This window comes from Vulpes lagopus, chromosome 12 (genome assembly GCF_018345385.1).
Source record: "Vulpes lagopus strain Blue_001 chromosome 12, ASM1834538v1, whole genome shotgun sequence".
Classification (NCBI taxonomy): domain Eukaryota; kingdom Metazoa; phylum Chordata; class Mammalia; order Carnivora; family Canidae; genus Vulpes; species Vulpes lagopus.
Genome location: NC_054835.1, coordinates 28,162,158 through 28,175,914, shown reverse-complemented (window position 1 = coordinate 28,175,914; position 13,757 = coordinate 28,162,158). Strand labels below are relative to the sequence as shown.

Below are 13,757 nucleotides of genomic sequence, written 5' to 3'. Positions count from 1 at the left end.
ATATTAATATAAATATAATATACTTATAGAAATTTATTTGAATTGGTTATTGGACATTTAGGTTGCTTTATTTATTTTTTATTTTTTGTTTGTTTTTTTGGTTGCTTTAAAATTCCATTTATGTAGGGGTGCCTGGATACCTCAGTCAGTAAACTGTCTTTGGCTCATATTTTCCATTTCTGAAGGTCCTAGGATTGAGCCCTGCATCAGGCTCTCTGCTCACTTGGGAGTCTGCTTTTCCCTTCCCTCTGTATGTGCTTGCTCTCTCTCCCAAAATAAAACAAAATATTTTAAAAAGTAAAATAAAATTCCACTTATGTAAACAACTTTATTGTTATTATATGTAATAATTATACGCACACATTACAGCTATTGATTAAAGGAGTCTTTTAGATATTTCTTTGCTTTCTGTGTCCTTCGGGAACAAAACAATAGAATTGTAGTGAAAAAAAACTATAAATTTAAATTATTAAATCAGTCATCTGAACTAATTAAGATCATGTATTTGTGTATATTTATTTTTTTTCTCTAAGCAGGTTGGCAACATTGTACAAATCACCAAGCCAGAAGGAATCTACAGTACTGTTTGAAATCACAGTCAGTATTATTTGATTAGAGTGGGATTTTGGTGTTGGTGGGCAGTAATTATCTGAAGAGAGCATTTACAAATTGCTTCTGTTAACTTCTGTAGGCAGCAAGCATATTTGAGGACAGCTTTTGATGCTTAGAACATTGTCCCCAAAATAGTATATATACAGAATATTCTAGTCACAACTGGACTGAAATTTATTCTTAAGAACAGAGGAAATACTTATTTGTATGTAGGCTAGTGTGTTCCATGCCATATGCAATGTCAGGATATTAAAAATTTTTAAAGTGAACGTTGTTAAAGATTTTCCAAGAAAAAAATACTAACATTACTCTTAAGTAATTCTAGTCTGTAGATATTATAGATCTATCATAGCCACCAAATATATCCTGCCATAAAATGTTAATTTCCCTATAATTTAAAATCATAGAACACACTCTTTTGGCTGAAAAATGCATATTTATCAGTAGTGTTGAGTCATATATAGTCTTGGCATCTTATTTTTTAAGGATAAAAACAGAAATAGAAAGATTCTCAAACTGAATTATCAACTTAGTCTTTGTACTGCTTAGGTGCATTTAAAGTATCCTAATGGGGGATCCCTGGGTGGCGCAGCGGTTTGGCGCCTGCCTTTGGCCCAGGGCGCGATCCTGGAGACCCGGGATCGAATCCTACATCAGGCTCCCGGTGCATGGAGCCTGCTTCTCCCTCCGCCTGTGTCTCTGCCTCTCTCTCTCTCTCTGTGACTATCATAAATAAATAAATAAATAAATTAAAGTATCCTAATGGGAAAGCTTTAGAGTATTTAATTGTGAAAATAAAGTTGTAAAGCACCTAAGTAATTAGTACATGTTACTTCTTTTTACATCTTCAGTAGAGCCACCATAAAGTTTGTCAAGATTTTTGGGGCATGTGCATGGCTCAGTTGGTTAAGTGTCTGCGTTCGGCTCAAGTCATGATCCTGGTTTCGAGTCCCACATTGGGCCGGAGATCCCTGCTGGGCGGAAAGCCTGCTTCTCCAGCCATTGCCCCTCCCCCCATGCATGCATAGGTTCTCCCTCTCTCAAATAAATAAAATCTTAAAAAACTATTTTCTTTTAGAGTACGCTTTTGTAATGCACTGTTATTTCTCTGTGTGTATGTGTAAGTAAATATATAAGTAAATAAATATACAGATACAAGATACTCTAGATATAAAATACACTAGTTACAGTGCTGGCTTGGACACCTATTTCTGAGGTTTAACCTGTTCATTCACAGTAGTTAATAACTTCTGTCTCAAGAATAAAGTAGCTCTTTTATCAGTTACTTAAAAATATTTGGAAAACCAATTGTTATTTATTTATTTTTAAAGATTTTATTCATTTATTCATGAGAGACGCAGAGAGAGAGGCAGAGACATAGGCAGAGGGAGAAGCAGGCTCCCTATGAGGAGCCTGATGCAGGACTCCATCCCAGGACTCCAGTATCATACCCTGAGCTGAAGGCAGACACTCAACCAGTGAGCCCCCCAAGGTGTCCTCCAATTGTTATTTTAGATGTTCTTAAATCATACTTATATATTTTTTTTATCTTCCAGCCTCAAGGATTTAGAGATGCTGTTGTTGCTACTGCATGTTCTTTGCAAACAGAAGGTTCATTGAATTCCCGGAAACGGTCACGAGAATCAGAGGAAGAACAGGAATCCAAAGACTAGTCTTAAAGTATACATATGTGTTGATTCTGTGAGATGTAATATATACAAGTAGTAGATTCTTTATTTTGAAATAAAAACACACAGTATGGCTTATATGAATCAAGAGCATATGAAGTGAGTGTGAAAAACAATGAGTATAATTTTCTAAATTTTTCTAAAGCAGTTCTCCAATTATATTTTGCCTGGTTTTCATTTTAGTAGCAGTCAGCAGAGATGTTACAGGTATTGTGTTTTTGCAAATGTGGAAGGCTGATCTCATGTCACCAATCTGAACTTATCATTAGGACTGTTTTTTCCTCTTTTCTCTGTTAATTACATAGAAAATCCTAAAAAAATTTATTTTCACATTCCTGATGTGTTCTCCTTAAATATAGTTTTGATAATTCTTTTTATTTTTATTTTAAAAAAAGAGATTTTATTTATTTATTCATGAGAGATACAGAGAGAGAGAGAGAGGCAGAGACACAGGCAGAGGGAGAAGCAGGCTCCATGCACCGGGAGTCCAACGTGGGATTCGATCCCGGGTCTCCAGGATCGTGCCCTGGGCCAAAGGCAGGCACCAAGCCACTGCGCCATCCAGGAATCCCAGTTTTGATAATTCTTAAAAATGCCCTGTTTTTGAGCTGTCTCTTCCTTCATATTATGGCTCCCTGCAGACCTCTGGAGAAGGCCAAGACCCTTAAAAAGAGGACCAAGAAGTTCATCCAGCATTGGTCAGGCCAATATGTCAAAATTAAGCACAACTGGCAGAAACCCAGAGGCATTGACAGTAGAGTACACAGAAGATTCAAGGGCCAGATCTTGATGCCCAGCATTGGTTACAGGAGCAGCAAAAGAATAGAACACATGCTGCCTAGTGCATTCTGGAAGTTCCTAGTCCAAAACGTCAAGGAATGAAGTGCTGCTGATGTGCAACATATCTTACTGTGCAGAGAATGCTCACAACATCTCCAAGAATCACACAGCCACTGTAGAAAGAGCAGACCAGCTGGCTATCACAGTCACCAATCCCAATGCCAGGCTGCACAGCAAAGAAAATGAATAGACAGCTTATGTGCACATCATATTTATGTTAATAAAACCATAAAACTATAAAAAAAAAAAAAGGCTTGTTTTTATTACTATAAAGAGAAGCCAGCACGTGAGTCAGCATATTGTATTCGTTTTTAATGGTAGGATACAAATTTTAGATGACCAATCTGATTTTTTTTTTTAAAGATTTTATTTATTTACTCATGAGAGACAAAGAGACAGAGACAGAGGCAGAGGGAGAAGCAGGCTCCATGCAGGGAGTCTGACGCGGGGACCCGATCCCGGGTCTCCAGGATCATGCCCTGGGCTGAAGGCAACGCTAAACCGCTGAGCCACCGATGCTGCCCGACCAATCTGATTTTAGTGACTCCAGTCTAAAAATCTAAGTTATTTGTTTAATTTTTATGTTACTTTAAAGGAAGGACTTTGGAACTGTTACCCTATCTGGAAATTGTCTAGAACATTCATCTTCCAGAATAGTCAAGTTGATAAACTGACATTTATTTCAACATTTTTGAAACATGGTGTGATCCATTCTAGAATTCTAGATGTATTGACATTTTCTTTTGAATAATCTTAACACTGTTTGAATAAATTAAAATTTTGAATTCTTGAGTGCTTTTAAAATCATCTAAAAATGTTTTGGCACCTGATTCTTCTTAGTACTTCTCAATTCATTCACAAAATTTACTTTGGTTTCCAGTATTTAAATAATTGAATGGGGATCCCTGGGTGGCGCAGCGGTTTGGCGCCTGCCTTTGGCCCAGGGCGCGATCCTGGAGACCCGGGATCGAATCCCACATCGGGCTCCCGGTGCATGGAGCCTGCTTCTTCCTCCGCCTGTGTCTCTGCCTCTCTCTCTCTCTGTGACTATCATAAATTTAAAAAAAAAAAAAAAAAAAAAAAAAAAAAAAAAAAAAAATAATTGAATGTTATATACTGTGACAACAATATTCTCCAGATATTAGATATTAGTGACAATTGGTTATTTCCTGTCCCAGATGGAACACTAAATTTATGAAATTTTAAAAATACAACTATTCTTGGGCACCTGGGTGGCTCAGTCAGGTCAGTTAAGCATTTACCTTTGGCTTAGGTAATGATCCTGGGATCCTGGGATGGAGCCCTGCATCCAGTTCTCTGCTCAGCAGGGAGTCTGGTTCTCCCTCTCTCTCTCTCTCTCTCTCTGTACACCCTGCCCCCACCACCATCAAGCTCATGCTTGCTCTCTCTTACTCTATCTCAAATAAAAATCTTTAGAAACACCTGGGTGGCTTAGTGGTTGAGCATCTGCCTTCAGCCCAGGGTGTGATCCTGGAGACCTGGGACCAAGTCCCACGTCGGGCTCCCTGCATGGAGCCTGCTTTTCCCTCTGCCTGTGTCTCTGCCTCTCTCTCTCTCTCTGGGTCTCTCACGAATAAATAAATAAAATCTTTAAAAAGAACTTTAAAAAATTATTCTGTAATTGGTTATATATATAGAATAACCATAGTTTGCCAGGACTTTTTTTTTTTTTTTTAAGATTTTATTTATTTATTCGTGAGAGACCCAGAGAGAGAGAGAGAGGCAGAGACACAGGCAGAGGGAAAAGCAGGCTCCATGCAGGGAGCCCGACGTGGGACTTGGTCCCAGGTCTCCAGGATCACACCCTGGGCTGAAGGTGGCACTAAACCACTGAGCCACCGGGGCTGCCCATTGCCAGGTTTTTTTTGAGAGTAAAAGTAGACACTGCTAACAATTAACACCACGACAGTGGATGTAAATCAGGACCATCCCAGGCAAATCAGGCATATGGCCATCCAATTATATAAGACTAATTTTAAATGACTAGGATGGTTGATTGTAATTATTTTTGAGGTCCTTAGGCATATATTTTTATTAATGCAGTCATAAAAAAATTAACCATTTTGTATTTTCTCTGCTCAAATCATAAGATCAAGAGAGTGAGGGGGTTATAAGTGATAAGTATCAGTGTTACTAGGCATCAGAACTGTAGGAATCTTATAAAGCATCATAACAGTATACTTTAAAGAACTATAGGACCGGGCAGCCCCGGTGGCACAGCGGTTTGGTGCCACCTGCGGCCTGGGGTGTGATCCTGGAGACCCAGGATCGAGTCCCACATTGGGCTCCCTGCATAGAGCCTGCTTCTCCCTCTGTCTGTGTCTCTGCCCCTCTCTCTCGGTGCCTATGAATAAATAAATAAAATCTTAAAAAAAAACCAAAACTATAGGACCTGGAATATAAAGCTAAGTGTATTTCTTTTTTTCTTTTTTTTTTTAAGATTTTATTTATTTATTCATGAGAGACACAGAGGCAGGCTCCATGGAGGGAGCCTGATGTGGGACTCAATCCCAGGACTCCAGGATCATGCTGAGCTGAAGGAAGATGCTCACTCAACTCCTGAGCCACCAAGACGTCCCAAGTGTATTTCTTTTTGTTTGCAACTCTTTAGATAAACTTTATGTAAAATAACTTTTCAAAATTGTTGCTATTGCTAAAAAGATAATTATTTTCCTAGTTATAACATACACTTAAATCTTCATCTGCTTGGCCTGGAATAACAAAATACCATAAATTTAACAGAATTTTCTCACAGTATTAGAGGCTAGAAGTCAGAGATCAGTGTGCCTGCATGATGTAGTTCTGGTGAAATTTGTAGACAGCTACCTACTTAACTGAGTGCTCACAAGGCCCTTCCTTGAACATGCATGAAGAGATATATCTTTCTTCATCTTACAAAGCCACCAGTCCTATCAGATTAGGACTTCACCTTTATTACCTCATTTAGCATTATTTACCCTCCAAAAACTTTATCTCCAAATATAAACACAAGTTTAGGGCTTCAACATGAATTTTGGAAAGAATTTAGTTTGTAGAAATATGGAAATTTAAAACAGCAGGGCAGCCCTGGTGGCTCAGCGGTTTAGCCCCACCTTCAGCCCAGGGTGTGATCTTGGAGACCTGGGATCAAGTCCCACGTCGGGCTCCCTTCATGGAGCCTTCTTCTCCCTCTGCCATGTCTCTGCTTCTCTCTCTCTCTGTCTCTCATGAATAAATAAAATCTTTTAAAAAATAAAAAAAACATAGAAAATAAAATACATAAAAAATTTCAAAATTATATGGTTACCTGTTTAAAGAGCCTACTATATCCTCTTGTGCTCCATATAATTTTTCTATGATAGTTTTTAATGGTTGTGCATAATTTTAAACTTTTTTGGAGTTTTAGTTATTACTGCATTTTTAGTGTTATAAACAATGCTGCTAATAAGCATACAAGTTTTTTTTTAAGGAAACTCAAATTATGATTTGTATTGCTGTAAAAAATTATCACATTTAGCAGCTTAAAAGAATACAAACTTATTATCTTACATTTCTGGAGTCTGAAATCAGTTTCATAGGGCTAAAAACAAGGTGTCAGCAAGCCTGTATTCCTTTTGGAGAGTGCAGGGAAAATCCATTTTCTTGCCTTTTCTAGCTTCTAGAGGCTGCCTGCATTCTTTGGCTCATAGCCCATCTTCAGAGACAGCAGTGTAGCATCTTCCAATCTCTCTCTCCAGTTTTTTTCAATTGCCATTTTCCAACTGTCTCCTACCTTCCTTTTATAGGATTCTTGTGATTACACTTAGGGCTCAGATAACCCAGGATAATATTTCTATCTCAAGGCCCTTATTCATATCTGCAAAGTGCCTTTGGCGTGTAAATTAACAATCACAAATTCCAGAATTAGGATGTAAATGTTTTGGGGGAGCCCTAATTCAGGCCCTTCAATTTATATGGTAACATGATTTAAGAAATAATGATCCTTAGGTGATAAATATACACATTAAAGTTTGGAAAGCACTGGGACAGACTTGTTGCCATTTTTAACCGTATTCATAGATGGTCATTCCCGTTTATGAGAGTGAAAGGGTAAAAGATACAAAAAGAAATGATAGTTCCTTAGTTTTTTGAAAGTTTTATTTTCAAGGACTATTATTCTTTCTTAATTATAAAATGTATGTAAGTATAAATTTTTCCCCAGTCTCTTCTGTTTTAACTTACACTGTGATGGAATATCCATCATTACAGGATTTATACATTTGCCACCTACTACAACCAGTAAGTCAGTTAAAGGCCTCACCTCCTGGTTAACCAATGATTGCATCCATTTTTCATTTTGTGGTTGGGCAGTGTGGTAAATCCAAAAGATGTATATTGGCTTTTACTCCTTTTCATGCCACTGCTATCATCCTTTCTGGTAATTCATTTATACACATAGATATATTTGCACACACAAAAAACCATTTATTTCCACCATATTATATCAATTCCATGTTTTCCAATGCCCTGGCCACAATTAGACAACACAGGCACAGGCCATTAATAGTCTACTTTAAAAACTACTCATTCTTGGGACACCTAGGTAGCTCAGCGGTTGAACATCTGCCTTCCACTCAGGGTGAGGTCCTGGAGTCCCTGGATCGAGTACCAGCATCTGGCTCCCCATGAGGAGCCTGCTTCTCCCTCTGCCTGTGTCTCTGCGTCTCTTGTGAATAAATAAAATCTTAAAAAAATTTTTTTTTATTCATTTGACAGCACAAGCAAGGGGAGCAACAAGCAGAGGAAGAGGGAGAAGCAGGCTCTCAACCCAGCAGAGAGCCTGATGTGGGGCTCGATCCCAGGACCCAGGACCCTGGGATCATGACTTGAGCCTAAGGTGGATGCTTAACCGACTGAGCCAATCAGGCACCCCTCATTTTGGGAAGAGTAAACAAAAAATAGCAATTCAGAATTGCTCTGCTTTGGGAAGGCTTTTCCACATTAATGCACTTGGAAAATAAAGTTTGAGAGCAGCCCGCGTGGCTCAGTGGTCTAGCACTGCCTTCAGCCCAGGGCGTGATGCTGAAGATCTGGGATCAAGTCCCATTTCAGGCTCCATGCATGGAGCCTGCTTCTCCCTCTGCCTGTGTCTCTGCCTCTCTTTCTCTCTGTGTCTCTCATGAAAAAATAAATAAAATCTTAAAAAGAAAAAGTTTGATTTCAAAAAAGTTATTAAAGGTATAAAATATAATAAGGTATAGAATTAAAAGCTCCGACAACCTAACTCAGGAATTTGGTTTTTTGTTTTATTTTTCAGGATAGAAGCTTAATACTTCAAAGCAATGATTATAGATTTTTATTGCTAGAGGAAACCTTAGAGATAATTCCACCAGTATCTTTAATGCATAAATCTATAATTTTTCAAACACATGAGTAGTCTTTATTAATTAATTCTCTCCTGGTTTTACAAACAACTTACCCTTTTTAAAAGTATTTTTCCTCCCAGAGCATTTTAACTTTAGCTTGAATTTGGGGGGGATATGTAACAAAGTATTCATATAATGCCTTATGATTTTCAAACACTTTTACATTATTTAATTTGATCCTTCTGTAAGGTAGATGGGATAGGCTGGTCTGTCTATATTCATTCCTTCTATCCATCTATCCATCTAAAGCCTAACATACAAACATTTAACAACTACTTGTTGAATGAATGTTTCAAATAAGATTTGGAATAAATTCTGTTTCTCCAAAGGTCAGATAAGAATACAACTTGTCATGCATAGGTTAATGTTTCTGAGGATTTTTTATTATTGAAAAATATAACTTAATAGTGGTATTGAAATTTTTGTTTGACTTTTTTTATTGCTATTATTATTATTTTTTTAAATAAGCCCTATGCCCAATGTGAGGCTTGAACTCATGTCCCTGAGATTGAGACATGTGCTCTGCTGATTGAGCCAGCCAGGTGCCCCAAAATATTTTTTTAACTTTTTAAAATTGTGATAAGGGATCCCTGGGTGGCGCAGCGGTTTAGCGCCTGCCTTTGGCCCAGGGCGTGATCCTGGAGACCCGGGATCGAGGCCCACGTCAGGCTCCCAGTGCATGGAGCCTGCTTCTCCCTCTGCCTATGTCTCTGCCTCTCTCTCTCTCTCTCTGTGACTATCATAAATAAATAAAAATTTTTTAAAAAATGCAATCCCTATAAAAAAATAAAAAAATAAAGTTGTGATAAAATAGATATAAAATTTGCTATTTTAACCTTTTTTAAGTGTGCGATTCAGTGGCATTAACTACATGCACAGTGTTGTATTGTTATCACCAGTTTCTAAAACTTTGATCACCCAAACAAACTCTGTACACTTGAAGCAAAACTTTCCATTCTGTGCATTGCTCCCCCCACAAGCTCCTGGTAATCTCTGATCTACTCTCTATGAAATTGCCTATTGTATGTATTTTATATAAGTGGAACCATGCAATATTTTTCCTTTTGTGCCTGGTTTATTTTACTTAGCATGCTTTCAAGGTTCATCCATGGTGTAGCATGTATAAGAACTTCATTTTTTATGGCTGAACAGTATTCCATTACAAGTATATTCCACATTTAAAAAATTCACTTAAAATGTTTAACTTCTTGAACATTTGGCGTTTTGGTGTTTTTTGTTTTTTGTTTTTGTTTGTTTTTATTATTTGAAAAAGGGAGAGAAAGAGGGCACGCAAGGGGAGGGGCAGAGGAAGAGAAGCATACTCCACTGAGTTCAATTCCATGACCTGAGCCGAAATTAAGAGTTGGATGCTCAACTGACTGAGCCACCCAGGTGCCCCTCATTTTGGGTTATTTCCAATATTATTTTGCTTATAAATTCATATGAGCAACACGTTTGGTTTCCTGAAACTTTTATTGACTTTTATTGCTTATCAAGTTTGGGACAGTTGATTTGACTTTGAAATATTTTCAAACTATTCCTACTAGCTTAAATTTTAACCCTAATAAATTTACTTTCATTTCTTATATCCGCTATTTTTATTTTCTAAACTGTTTTTTTGTTGTTGTTAATAATGTTCCTAGTAAAATGTTTACATCTAGTTATCACCTTATAATGTGGTAGAAAAAACATATGACTAGAGCCAGAAGACCTGCATTCTAATTTCAGCTGAGACATTAATAAGCCATGTCAATTTTGGCACCTTTATTTTCCCATGACCTTTTCTTATTTATAAAACAATATAGGACTAAATGATTGCTAAATTCACTGTTGGATATTTTGTGGTTTCTCTTACTGTAAAGGCATTATTAAATATTCAGTTTAAATGAGCAATACTAAAAAATATGGAAAAGTGACATTTACACATTTTTTAATTTTCAAAATCAATAATACTAGTGGTTTTATTCCAATACATTACATTTCAGTTTTGAGACATAATGTTGAAATGTTCTATTGCTTTTAAAAAAACCATTGAGTTACAGAAGAGAGGCTGGCTGTTCATAATATGTATTTTTAGTTAACGTCAGTGCCTAAATTTACTGTTACTGTTAAAAATTTACAGAACATTTTGCTCCCTCAGAACTGATTTTGGCATAAAACATGTTGACAAGATTTCGTGTATATTCAACCACAGTTAATCCTTTGTCTGTTTTCAGATTTAGTTCATCATTGACATTGGCCTTTCTGTGCTTCAACTATCCATTTGAATCTCACTACCCATTTGGCTTTCCTTATGTGCAGTAAGTGTGAATTTTTAAACACACCATTACTCTGAGAATAATTTTATGTGTAGCCTGTTTTATGAGAACATAAAAGTTGGGTTCTCAGAACGGCTTGAGAATTCATGAAAACATGTTTTACCTATTTCAAAATTTAAAAATTAATACAGATAAAAGACAAAAGCAGGGCAGCCGGGGTGGCTCAGCGGTTTAGCGCTGCCTTCAGCCCAGGGAGTGATCCTAGAGACTGGGGATGGAGTCCCATGTCCGGCTCCCTGCATGGAGCCTGCTTTTCCCTCTGCCTGTGTCTTTGCCTCTGTCTCTGTCCCTCATGAGTAAATAAATAAAATCTTAAAAAAAGACAAAAGCAAAGCAGCATATAGAATTCATGTTAAGAGGTCACGTAGGGATGCTTGGGTGGCTCAGCGGTTGAATGTCTGCCTTTGGCTCAGGGCATGATCCTGGTGTCTGGGATCGAGTTCCCCCTCAGGCTCCTTGCAGGGAGCCTGCTTCTCCCTCTGCTTTGTCTCTGCCTTTGTGTCTGTTGTGTCTCTCAGGAAGAAATAAATAAAATCTTTAAAGAAAAAAAAGAAGTCATATATAACCAGGGCACCTGGCAGGCCACATTGGCTGTAAGCGGCTCTGACTTCAGCGTAGGTCATGATCTCAGGGTCTGGGATGGTTGAGCCCCACATTGGCCTTCCTGCTCAGTTGGAAGTCAGCTCTTCCCTCTCTGTCTGCCTCCCCCGCTCAGTGCCTCAGCTTTGGTCCCGCGTGTTCTCGCTCAATTTGGGGGGGATATGTAACAAAGTATTCATATAATGCCTTATGATTTTCAAACACTTTTACATTATTTAATTTGATCCTTCTGTAAGGTAGATGGGATAGGCTGGTCTGTCTATATTCATTCCTTCTATCCATCTATCCATCTAAAGCCTAACATACAAACATTTAACAACTACTTGTTGAATGAATGTTTCAAATAAGATTTGGAATAAATTCTGTTTCTCCAAAGGTCAGATAAGAATACAACTTGTCATGCATAGGTTAATGTTTCTGAGGATTTTTTATTATTGAAAAATATAACTTAATAGTGGTATTGAAATTTTTGTTTGACTTTTTTTATTGCTATTATTATTATTTTTTTAAATAAGCCCTATGCCCAATGTGAGGCTTGAACTCATGTCCCTGAGATTGAGACATGTGCTCTGCTGATTGAGCCAGCCAGGTGCCCCAAAATATTTTTTTAACTTTTTAAAATTGTGATAAGGGATCCCTGGGTGGCGCAGCGGTTTAGCGCCTGCCTTTGGCCCAGGGCGTGATCCTGGAGACCCGGGATCGAGGCCCACGTCAGGCTCCCAGTGCATGGAGCCTGCTTCTCCCTCTGCCTATGTCTCTGCCTCTCTCTCTCTCTCTCTGTGACTATCATAAATAAATAAAAATTTTTTAAAAAATGCAATCCCTATAAAAAAATAAAAAAATAAAGTTGTGATAAAATAGATATAAAATTTGCTATTTTAACCTTTTTTAAGTGTGCGATTCAGTGGCATTAACTACATGCACAGTGTTGTATTGTTATCACCAGTTTCTAAAACTTTGATCACCCAAACAAACTCTGTACACTTGAAGCAAAACTTTCCATTCTGTGCATTGCTCCCCCCACAAGCTCCTGGTAATCTCTGATCTACTCTCTATGAAATTGCCTATTGTATGTATTTTATATAAGTGGAACCATGCAATATTTTTCCTTTTGTGCCTGGTTTATTTTACTTAGCATGCTTTCAAGGTTCATCCATGGTGTAGCATGTATAAGAACTTCATTTTTTATGGCTGAACAGTATTCCATTACAAGTATATTCCACATTTAAAAAATTCACTTAAAATGTTTAACTTCTTGAACATTTGGCGTTTTGGTGTTTTTTGTTTTTTGTTTTTTTGTTTGTTTTTATTATTTGAAAAAGGGAGAGAAAGAGGGCACGCAAGGGGAGGGGCAGAGGAAGAGAAGCATACTCCACTGAGTTCAATTCCATGACCTGAGCCGAAATTAAGAGTTGGATGCTCAACTGACTGAGCCACCCAGGTGCCCCTCATTTTGGGTTATTTCCAATATTATTTTGCTTATAAATTCATATGAGCAACACGTTTGGTTTCCTGAAACTTTTATTGACTTTTATTGCTTATCAAGTTTGGGACAGTTGATTTGACTTTGAAATATTTTCAAACTATTCCTACTAGCTTAAATTTTAACCCTAATAAATTTACTTTCATTTCTTATATCCGCTATTTTTATTTTCTAAACTGTTTTTTTGTTGTTGTTAATAATGTTCCTAGTAAAATGTTTACATCTAGTTATCACCTTATAATGTGGTAGAAAAAACATATGACTAGAGCCAGAAGACCTGCATTCTAATTTCAGCTGAGACATTAATAAGCCATGTCAATTTTGGCACCTTTATTTTCCCATGACCTTTTCTTATTTATAAAACAATATAGGACTAAATGATTGCTAAATTCACTGTTGGATATTTTGTGGTTTCTCTTACTGTAAAGGCATTATTAAATATTCAGTTTAAATGAGCAATACTAAAAAATATGGAAAAGTGACATTTACACATTTTTTAATTTTCAAAATCAATAATACTAGTGGTTTTATTCCAATACATTACATTTCAGTTTTGAGACATAATGTTGAAATGTTCTATTGCTTTTAAAAAAACCATTGAGTTACAGAAGAGAGGCTGGCTGTTCATAATATGTATTTTTAGTTAACGTCAGTGCCTAAATTTACTGTTACTGTTAAAAATTTACAGAACATTTTGCTCCCTCAGAACTGATTTTGGCATAAAACATGTTGACAAGATTTCGTGTATATTCAACCACAGTTAATCCTTTGTCTGTTTTCAGATTTAGTTCATCATTGACATTGGCCTTTC

At 37.1% G+C, this 13,757-nt stretch overlaps 1 protein-coding gene across 3 annotated transcripts in view; it reads left to right on the top strand.

The window, feature by feature from the left end:
• Nucleotides 1-2,632, top strand: part of RAD51C (RAD51 paralog C) — a 40,180-nt gene extending 37,548 nt beyond the window's left edge. For 2 of the 3 annotated variants that reach the window (XM_041727170.1, XM_041727168.1), the window contains 2 exons: nucleotides 537-597; nucleotides 2,169-2,632. In XM_041727170.1, the coding sequence (XP_041583104.1) occupies nucleotides 537-597; nucleotides 2,169-2,285 (178 nt within the window). In that variant the 3' untranslated portion in view covers nucleotides 2,286-2,632. The remainder of the gene's footprint in view (nucleotides 1-536; nucleotides 598-2,168) is intronic. The other variant, XM_041727169.1, reaches the window with a different exon arrangement.
• Nucleotides 2,633-13,757: the final 11,125 nt, after the last annotated feature.